Source organism: Protobothrops mucrosquamatus, unplaced genomic scaffold (genome assembly GCF_001527695.2).
Source record: "Protobothrops mucrosquamatus isolate PMUCROS unplaced genomic scaffold, P.Mucros_1.0 scaffold2075, whole genome shotgun sequence".
Taxonomy (NCBI): domain Eukaryota; kingdom Metazoa; phylum Chordata; class Lepidosauria; order Squamata; family Viperidae; genus Protobothrops; species Protobothrops mucrosquamatus.
The window spans coordinates 51,927-62,781 of record NW_015388179.1 but is presented as its reverse complement, the minus strand read 5'-3'; the positions used below and the strand labels follow the sequence as shown (position 1 = coordinate 62,781).

The 10,855-nt window shown below is 43.5% G+C and overlaps 1 protein-coding gene across 1 annotated transcript; it reads right to left on the bottom strand.

Moving 5' to 3' along the window:
• Positions 1-2,190: 2,190 nt before the first annotated feature.
• Positions 2,191-7,464, bottom strand: ADPRHL2 (ADP-ribosylhydrolase like 2). The gene is made up of 5 exons (XM_015824007.1): positions 7,307-7,464; positions 5,687-5,894; positions 3,791-3,975; positions 3,103-3,203; positions 2,191-2,586 (listed from the first exon to the last, which is right to left on the bottom strand). The coding sequence occupies exons 1-5, from the start codon at positions 7,447-7,449 to the stop codon at positions 2,294-2,296; spliced, it is 930 nt and encodes a 309-aa protein (XP_015679493.1). The 5' UTR covers positions 7,450-7,464; the 3' UTR covers positions 2,191-2,293.
• Positions 7,465-10,855: the final 3,391 nt, after the last annotated feature.

The window sequence follows — 10,855 nt, the reverse complement described above, 5'->3', positions numbered from 1 at the left end:
CGGGTAGGTGTGGCCCATTGGCTGGGTGTGGGCCAATTGGGTGGGCGTGGCCAATTGGGTGGGCGTGGCTGTGGTGGTAACGGTAGACTGGGTGGGACTAAAAAGTTCCCATCAATCAATTTCAACTTTGCAAGATCTTTTTTTTCCCGCGAGAAGTTGAAATTGACTGATTGAACCCTCTTTTTTTTTTTGCACACGGCGGCAGACGCCTAAAGCAAAAAGGTTTTATAAAACCCAGCTGAAGGCCTAGGACTGGGACGACGGCGCACGTGCCCGCAGAGAGGGCTCTGAGTGCCGCCTCTGGCACCCGTGCCATAGGTTCGCCACCACTGTCCTAAAGAAAAAATAGAGAGGATCCAGTCTGGTAACACTTTCTCAATTTTCGTCCCTGTCTCGGGCTGAGATTTCTTATCTGACATTGCCTTGGTTGCAGCTATTCCTCAAAGCAGCCCATTTCATCTGATACGTTCAGAATCGGAGAGGTAAGCCACACACCAATGTTCATCCTTTGAAGGGGTCTAGATCCCCAACTTCAAGAAGCCCAGGACAGCCAAAGCTTTGTGGCTTTGTTCCATTGAGAGGATCCCCCATCCTTCTTCTCTACGACAGTTGGAGGATCCATCCAACCCCAATCTGTGAGGACCAAAACTGTGCTTAGGCACTCCACGGCTGCAAAGCAAAGGTAATTTGGGGCTGTGCTTAGTGCGCTCTGAGCTGGATTGTTTTATTGCAGACGTCTCATTACCCAACTAGGTAACTTCATCAGTGTTGGTAAGGAGTGGGTTGATTTATTTTCCTTTTTCCATCTTCACTCCAGAAGTTATTTTTTTTGTTTCAAAAGTGCTTCTGTATCAATGGTCCAATTTAGCCTGCATCGATGTATGAATGCCAAACTGTATACATGTCTGTCTTTTCAACTGCAGCGATAAGATTTGCTTACTTTGTGGCAATTGAGCTTTTATCCTTTTTTCCCTTCTATAACTTAAGACTGGGTAAAATAAATCACTTCCCAACTCCTTCCCTTGAATCCTTCACTTTTCCCTAATTGAAATGGCTCTACTAAACTCCCCAGAGACTATTAACTGTTAATTTGATTGCCTTGTGTGCCATTAGCCTCAATTACATTTGTTAAATTCCCCATAGTTTCTTAACTGCTTATTAATTTGATTGCCCTGCGTGATATTAACCTCAAGTAGGACTGATTGCTAACGAGACTTTCACTTTTCAGCTGCCAAATGCTTAAGCTTGATTAACAGGAGCTATGGCCTAACAAAACTGGCACTCTAGGAGTCTCCAAAACCACCTGTGTAGTGGAAGGTGTGCCTTTCCTGACTTCCATTATCAGCGCATCCGATGCACTTTGATTTATACTACAATAAATGCCTTAGTATCTATTTATTTATTTGTTTATTAAATCTATATGCCACTCATTTCACTACTGAAGTGACTCTGGGCGGCTATTAGTGTTTGCAGAGATGGGATTAATATCTCTATTAACAACACCCTCCTATACACCTGGTACTATCAGAGGTGGACTGACTGGGCAGGAAGTAGTGTTACAAAATACCCTGGCTCAACTTATAGTTGCTTACTCTACTCATGAGGCCAATGGAGACACATGGATCCACCTTAGTTGTTAAAAAAGCCACACAATTTATTGTCAGCGTTATATTCAATCCATTTCTGGTAACCAAAGACACATGTTCCAACTGCCCATAGAAGCAGCTTGTGCAGCTCGGCTTGACTCTCAATCTAATAGCTGGGTTAAATTGCAAACTTACATTTTTGTCCTTTGACTTTGTCCAAACTTTGGCCCATCTCAGTTCTTCTGGGGTGAGGATCTGCTTGGCAAACTCTCATGAAGCCCATCTGCTGCAAAGAGAACGCCCGGGACGACGAACTAAAGAGAATTTAGATTCTAACTAAGACGTAATTACAAAAATTTCAAAATTAGGAAAACAAAACAGCCAGGAGGAAATGATGGGTCAACAGTGACCGTGCAGCTGAAAAGAAGGGGCACTTTTCAACATGCGGCTTCAGCAGAAATCTTTGGCAGGCAGCCATTCACGATGGCCTGGGCCAGGGGTAGGCAACCTTGGCTCTTTTATGACTCGTGGACTTCAACTCCCAGAATTCCTGAGCCATAAAAGAGCCAAGGTTGCCTACCCCTGGCCTGGGCATTTTTTGGGGGGTGGGAAGAGAAACTTTACTATGGTGGAGACGATTCACATCCTTAGGAACATGATGCCAAAATGCAGACCCGGTGACCGGATGCCCAATCTTCATTAATGGCTCAAGCTGGCTGGTGGTAGCGTTCACACAAGGCATCAGCCAGCTTCTCTGCCTCCTCATAGGCTTCGCAGCTCTCTTTCCAACTTGGGGGCACCTGCTCTTCCCCGTAAAACGCTCCCGCCATAGCTCCCGCCATGGTTGCAATCGTGTCTGTGTCCCCGCCCAGCAAGATGCAGTACATGATGGTCCGTTGCAGACAGTTGTAGCTATCGGGGACATCTGGGTGAGATTCCATGCAGCGCAGGAAAGAGTAGATTGCCGTGGGGACAGAATGCAGGGCTGCAATGCCGTTGCCTGCGTTGAATCAAAAGATTCAATTACTTCTAGAGAGCAGAGAGCGGGTCTAGTTTTCTGCCACAAAGTGAACCAGACCACCTAAAAACAAATATTGTGTAGCAGGGGGTCTTCAAACTTGGCCTTTTTATGACATGTGGACTTCAACGCCCAGAATTCCTCAGCCAGCATGCCTGGCTGGGGAATTCTGGGAATTGAAGTCCACACCTCTTAAACTATCCGAGGTTGAGAAACACCGGTTTAGCTCTTTCTGAGTTAGCATTATTTCCCCCTCACATTATGTCAGGGGTCTTCAAACTTGGCCCTTTGATGACTTGTGGACTTCAACTCCCAGAATTCCTTATCACGGTATCCCACGCAGAAATTAAGGCTTTGTTCATTAGTCCACCATGATATTTAAGGATGTCACATCTCAGTTATTTTCTATGAAACATGCTGCAGCCTTCTTGCAAAACCGAAGAGCGAATTATTTCTTGTAACAATTTCACTATCCCTCGTATTTAGGAATGCACTTACCTAATTCTAGTAGCACGTCTGACCTGGACACAGTACCCTGTTCCAAAAACTCTTTGATCTTCTTCAAACGCTTGGAAAAGGGACGATCCTCGTACCCCAGCCTGATGAGAAGAGACAGAGTGTAAGGACCACCTTCTATCCTACATCTTAAGAAAGCAGAACTCTTGGAAACAAGTTCTTCCAACAGGAACTTTTATTAAGAGTAGTTGATAGCACGCATAATAGACAGGATCTGAAGAATTTCTTTACAGATCGATTATTTTAAAGTGTCCTTAAGCAAATCCCACCCCACAGTTCATCCAGACGATTCAGACCGGCCAATCCCCAGGTTTAAGTTCATCGTGGGGAGATAACATCAATCTGGCTCCATTACACTGCCCGGTTAGGGAAAAGAAAGTTCAGAGAGATGCATAGTGCAGGAGGCAATTTGTTACATTGTAATGGATAGCAGACACGAGTCAATAAACAAAAGATTACATTGTAGCGAATAGAGGAAGTGAAAGCAATAAACCCACATGCCTATCCCCCCTCCCCTTTGGAAGTATGGCAGAATCCAGGGAAAGGTGAGATTTGATTTTAGATCAGAGGAGATAGATAGAAATGGGATATAACTGGATTCTGACACCGAGGTGAAAATATTTCTGGGCGCCGCCCCCGTGTCTTATAGTGTTGATACTACTGTTCTTACATGTGTGCATCAGCCACAGACTTATCGTCCGCTTCCACATCTTCCATTTGGCCTATCAGCAGATCCAAAAACTTGTACCGATTTGACTCCCCGCGGAGGGCAAAATGGACCGCCAAGGCTTGCAAGATGGCGCCGTTGTAGCCCAAGGAGTTTGCGTGGGTCAGCTCGGCACTCAGTTTAGCAAACTGGAGCGAGAGAAAACAACTGTTTTAGAAAAACAGGAAAACTTAAAATTAGTGGAGAGGCAGCTTCCTTTACTATCTTAGTCCAGGTAGCCCTTGATCTACAACCTCAATTGAGCCCCAAATTTATGTTGCTAAGTGAGATATTTGTTAAGTGAATTTTGCTCCATTTTACGACCTTTCTTGCCACAGTTGTTAAGTCAATCACTGCAGTTGTTAAGTTACTAACATGGTTAAGTGCATCTGGCTTCCCCACGGACTTTGCTTGCCAGAAGGTCGCAAAAGGGGATCACACTTAGGGCAGGACACTGCAACTGTCATAAGTACGAGTCAGTTGCCAAGCGATTGAATTTTGATCACGTGAACATGGGGATGTTGCAACGGTTGTAAGTGTAAGAAATGGTCATAAGTCACTTAACTCACTTAATAATCGTCTCACATAGCAGCAGAAATTTTGGGCTCAATTGTGGTCATACGCTGAGGACTACTGGTATTAAGATTTAGATTTTCACAGTGGTTTACAATTTTCACTCAAGGTAATACAGTTTTATATATTCAATTAATACTTTAATCAACGAAATAAATTTTAAAGTGTACTATTTACAATCTGTATTATTTATTTACTGATATTTTATTTCCCATCCGTTATCCTCTTTTATCATTTTTTTTATTTTTATAGAGCAATTCTACATGATTGGGCATGTACATCTGACACGTATGTTTGGCTTGCTGATTCTCAGATGGACACCTAAAAACAAGGCCATATGCAGAATGTGTGTTTAAGGAAAAGTGCACTGTGCATTTAATCTAGAAACTTCCCAAATATGTCTTAATTTGTTAAACATCTTGGATGAACACCTACCGCTGTAAAGGTGTCTAAATCTCCTTTGTAACTCGTCCCCTAATCATCTTTGTTGCTCTTCTCTGTACTCTTTCTACAGTCTCTTTTTTTACATCGTGGTGACCAAAACTGGATGCAATATTCCAAGTGTGACCTTACTAAGGCCTTGTAAAGTGGTATTAACCCTTCACGTGACCTTGACTCTATCCTTCTGTTAATGCAGCCCAGCACTGTGTTGGCTTTTTTGGCAGCTGCAGCACACTGCTGGATCTTATTTAAGTGATTGTTCACTAGGACTCCAAGATCCCTCTCACAGTTGCTACTATTAAGCAAGGTACCCACTATAGTATACCTGTACATTTGGTTTTTCTTGCCTAAATATAGAACTTTACTTTTTTTACTGTTGAATTTCATTTTGTTAGATAGCGCCCAGTGTTCTAGTCTGTCCAGATCCTCATGTATCTTAAGCCTGTCTTCTGGAGTGTTGGCTATTCTTGCCAGCTTGGTGTCTGCAAATTTGATGAGTTCCCCGTCTATCCCCTCGTATAAACTGACAACGAACTGCATTCCTTACTAGCACTGATATTACCTAGTTTGAGTAATTAAATGTCTGTAAGAAAACAAGCAATCTCAGAGAGCACCAAGCCCCCCCTCATATCAACCCCAAGTTACAAATATTCTCCTTTATTAATTCCTGGACTGTCCCTTACACGTGGTTCCCAAACTAGCTAATATGATGATACAAATCGAGAGACAACTCCAAATCAAAATTCCACCACTGGGGCATATCCTAGCTTGTTACATCAAACAGGATTGCAGTTATGTAAAATGCCATGTAAATAGCTGGTGTGGCATCTAAAGCAATTAACTCACCTTCTTTACATCTTGAACATCAGAGTAAGCTAATGAAATGCCTGCTACTCTCATGGCACCACCGTTCCCATAGGAACCTTTCCCGTTAAACTGCTGCCTAGCTGGCTCAAACACATCTCTGCATTTAGGACTAAGCAGTTTCTTGAAGACAGTCACCACACCGCCTCCATAGGATCGGTCAGGATCCTTGTCATATTCTTCAGCAAACCTGCCAAGAGAAGACTTTTTGTTACAAAACAGTCCATTGACATTCTGTCTGCTTGGCAAGACACTAACAACGGGAGAAGGCTGCTTAATTAAGGGATACAGATGAAGCAATAAGGATTCGTTTAATCCATCTATGGGGATATGAATGGATCACACTAACTCAGAGCTCCGTTGTTATTTCTAAGATTTTGATGATTTAGCCCCGTGGTGGCGAACCTATGGCACGCGTGCCACAGGTGGCATGCAGAGCCCTCTCTGTGGGCACGTGCGCCGTCGACCCAGTCCCAGGCCTTCAGCTGGGTTTTATAAAACCTTTTCGTTTTAGGCCTCCGTCACTGTATGCAAAAAAAAAAAAAGTTCAATCAATCAATTTCAACTTCTCGCGGGAAAAAAAAGATCTCGCAAAGTTGGAATTGATTGAACTTTTTAATCCCACCCAGTCTGCCGTTACCACCGCAGCCACACTCACCCAGTGGGTCACGCCCACCCAATGGGCCACGCCCATCCGGCACCCGATGATACATAAGTGGGTTTTGGGTTGCAGTTTGGGCATTCGGTCTCTAAAAGGTTCGCCATCGCTGATTTAGCCCAATCGCTTGGATTTGCATAATACACCAGGCTTGGAGGGAAGATGGGCAGCATAGAACATTCATAAATAAATAAAGTTAAAAAGCAGTTGGTATCAGAAGTGCCACCTCATTGCCAGTCTGCCACGAACCTTAGGGGAAAGCTGGAAGGAAGGGCGAGGTCCTGTGGCAGGGGTAGGCAACCTTGGCTCTTTTATGACTCATGGACTTCAACTCCCAGAATTCCTGAGCCAGCTCCATGAGTCATAAAAGAGCCAAGGTTGCCTAGCCCTGTCCTGGGGGAAAGTGAAACTGAACTGTGAGAATCCTTTTCTTTCAAAACCAAGGAAGTCATCCAGGTCGTTTCCCTGGGAGAAGAATGCCAACACGTAGAGTGACTGTTTTCAAACATCTCTGGACCATGAGAGATAAACAATGGGAAGGGAACAAGGGAGAAAAGTTAACTGGGAAAATTCGGGCGCGAACTCTCAATTCTGTCTTTGCATCACTGTAATTTACTTGACTTCTAGTAAACTACACCTTTCTCAACAAATGGAACTAAAGATCATTTTTAATTAGAAGCCCAAGTTGAGGCAGGTCTGACTGCTGGCTTGTTTTGTGTAGACCAGGGGTAGGCAACCTGGGCTCTTTTATGACTCGTGGACTTCAACTCCCAGAATTCCTGAGCCAGCCACTCTGAGGGGAAAGGGAGAGGTTGCCATGCTGAGCCATGCTGGCTCAGGAATTCTGGGAGTTGAAGTCCACGAGTCATAAAAGAGCCCAGGTTGCCTACCCCTGAGATACTCCAATAGTATTTCCTCTGTCTAGAAAGAGCCACATTCCTTACCTCTTTGCCATATCCACTTCATCAAAATCTTTCGTGGCCAATAGTGACCTAACTAGCGAGTGGGCCAAGGCTGTGTCATCACTGTAACAGAGGATTTCTGGGGAGCAAACAATAAAAGCAATATATATTATACACAGAGTCATATCTATGCATGCAACTCATTTTTATTTTATTTTCAAAGAAAACGAATCAGCAGTTTTGTTCTTCTTGATCACAACAGCCCTTTGCAGACACTCGGTGGCTAAGATGTGTAGACATAGTCACTTAAGTTACAATATAATTTTAAGTTATGACAGCATATTGGCTATGTGACTGACCCAATTTTATGATCTTCTTTATGGTGGTTGTTAAATGGATGCCACAGTTGTTAAACAATCCCATGGTTTGCTATGGCCCAGTTTTGTTGAAAATAGGAAATAATAATAATAATAATAATAATAATAATAATAATAATAATAATAATAATAATAATAATAATTATTTAATTTGTACCCCGCCCTTCTCCTCACCGGACTCAGGGCGGCTAACAGCCTTATAAAACCACAGTACAATAAATATCCATTAAAACCAAATTAAAAGAAAATATTTGAAAAGGCCAATCGTTAAAATTACCCTTAAAATTTGCTGGGTTTCAGCAAAATCTTCGTAAAATGTGGTCATGTGACCGTGGGATGCTGCAAATGGTCATAAATGCAACCCAGTTGCCTAGCGCCTGAAAGGCAGTCACATGACTGTGTGAGGGGGAGTCATTGGAACTGCTAATCCAGGTTGTAGATATACCCCAGGAAGGCCTGCCATAACTTTGAATGTTCACCAAGCAAATAGTTGTAAGACAAGGATACAGAGGCATGGGTAAATATGAAAACCCATCGCTATGCCTCTGTACGTCTGGACGCTTCAAAAAAAAATCTTCTTGAATTTAATATGAAGATTCAAAGAGAACCGTACAGGCTTTGGATCAAAACAATGTTTATCCAAAACCGAGGATCTTGAAAAGTAGTCTGGAGTCCATAAACGCGGTGGTTATTCCTCACCTCACCTTAAAAATAAACAGGAATGTTGCCATTATTTTTCTCTTTAGCTCAACTGCTAAAAGTGAACCACAGAAAGAAAAACTGAACAAAATTGAAAGAGGGCAAATTAATTCTAGCACTGTGGTCACGAAGTGATTCATTCTTCTCAGGCTGCAACTTTGTCATATTAAACACCAGAAGTTTAATAAAAATCTAACGAACTTTTATTATGTCATGCTTTTAATTATATTTTAAAAGCATATAATTTTAATATCTGAATTATCATAATATTAAATAATTATTTTAATTATGTTTGAAAATTTAATAATTTAAATAAAACAATACTTTCAGAAGTTTGGCTGATGTTTAGGAAACATTTTTTTTATTAAATGCAATCTGACAATACTGCACTAATATTAACTGCAGCCTAATTTTCAAACAGTATTATGGTAAATAAAGTAATGGTAGTATCACTCTTAATAGTGGTATAATACTTTCTCCTTGTCGATAAAGGGGTAGTTGTCGCATTGATGAATCTACCAATTTGTTTAATAAACATAAATCTGGCAAATCTGACATGAATATTGTTAACTTTAGTCACAATAACTCTACATGCAGTTATTGCTAATTTAGGTGAGCATTTACAGTACGAAACATTGATTGGGCAAGATAGAAACCACAGCAATTGTTCCTGTTTGCACATCTAGGAAGCAATCCCGGCCCTATTTGGTGATGCAATGTCACAAATTTAACCACACTTTTATCCTTCTTAGCTACCCATCATTACAAGAACAGCGGAGAAGCCAGCAAAAACAGCCTCAACCTTTTACATCTGGAAAAGGTCTCCTATCCCCCATATCTCACCTTGCCCTTCCCACCCTGGGAAGGGAACAAGAATTAAAGCAGCAATCAGGAGTTTTAGACCTAACAATCATCATCATCATTATCATTATCATCATCATCATCATCATAACAACAACAAAAATATATTAAATAATAAAATTATTATAATAAAGTTATTTATTAAAATATAAAAAACAAAATAAGGAAATGAAATAAGAATATGAAACACACAATGAAAACTCAAAAGTAAAATAAATAATAAGGTAAAAGGCGCAGGAAGTAATTCAGGGGTAGGCAACCTTGGCTCTTTTATGACTCGTGGACTTCAACTCCCAGAATTCCTGAGCCAGCCACTCTGAGGGGAAAGGGAGAGGTTGCCATGCTGAGCATAGCTGGCTCAGGAATTCTGGGAGTTGAAGTCCACGAGTCATAAAAGAGCCAAGGTTGCCTATCCCTGCCAGTAATCCAAGCAGAGAGTCCTAACTGGGGGAGAGGGGGTGTCTCCCGCCAGGGATCTAGCCCAGACCCCGAGGCAGCCACCCACTGGATCCCCCAGGCCGTCCCGCTCCGCTCACTCGAAACCCGCCCGCTTTCCGACTTTCCGCCGCCGCTGCTCTCCTCGCCCGGCTCCGCGGCTGAGCCTCCCCGGGGCGGCGACGGCAGCGGCCGTAGGGCACGCACGAAGCGGAGCAGCTCGGCCGCGCTGACCGACTCCCGCGCCTCGAAGCCGCCGCCCAGGCAGTCGCCCAGCAGAGCGCCGAGCAGGCAGCCCCGGCAGCGGCTCCGCCTCAGCAGAGAGGCCTTCGCCGCCATCTTGCGTTGAGGGGCGGGGCCTCCGCCCGGCCCCGCCTCCTTTCTCTGCGCCTCTTCCGCCAGGTGAGGCGCGCAGTCCCGCGAAGCCCCGCCCCTTCTGCGGACTCTCCTTGCCGGCGCTTCGCCTGCCGTGCCGGCCTCCAGATGTGCCAGATGTGGGCAGGGAAAGCGGGAAGGAGCAGACGCGCCCTCCTTTTGGTCCTCATGTCCTCCTTCGTTGGCCTGGAGGTTATGAGAGGTGGACCTCGACTTACAACCGTTGAGTGACCGTTCGAAGTTACGACCTCAGTGGGGAAAAAAGGGGACCACTTTTCACACTTATGACCATTGCAGCATCCCCGTGGTCACGTGATGCTTGGCAATTGATTCATGTTTATGACAGTGGCAGCATCCCCAGATCATGTGAACACCTTTTGGGATTTTCTCATAAACAAAGTCTGTGGGGGACATATCATCACCATCATCATCATCATCCTAGCCATGATCTGTCCATTGCAGGATAATAATAACAATAACAACAACAACCTTACTAGGAACTGCTTCCATCCTGCAATGATATCTGTAATAACATCAAAGCAAAGGTAGTACCAATAGTAATAGGCACCTTGGGTGCAATCCCAAAACAACTGGAGCACCACTTGAACACCATTGGCATTGACAAATTCGCCATTAGTCAATTGCAAAAGGCGGCCTTACTAGGAACTGCTTCCATCCTGGGACGATATCTGTAATACCATCAAACATCCACATCTGCCTATCCCAGGTCCTGGGTAAGGACTCGAAAGATAGACAAAATGCCAAATCCAGTCTGAACATCTGGCTGACTGTGCGATGATCCATAATAATAATAATAATAATAATAATAATAATAATAATAATA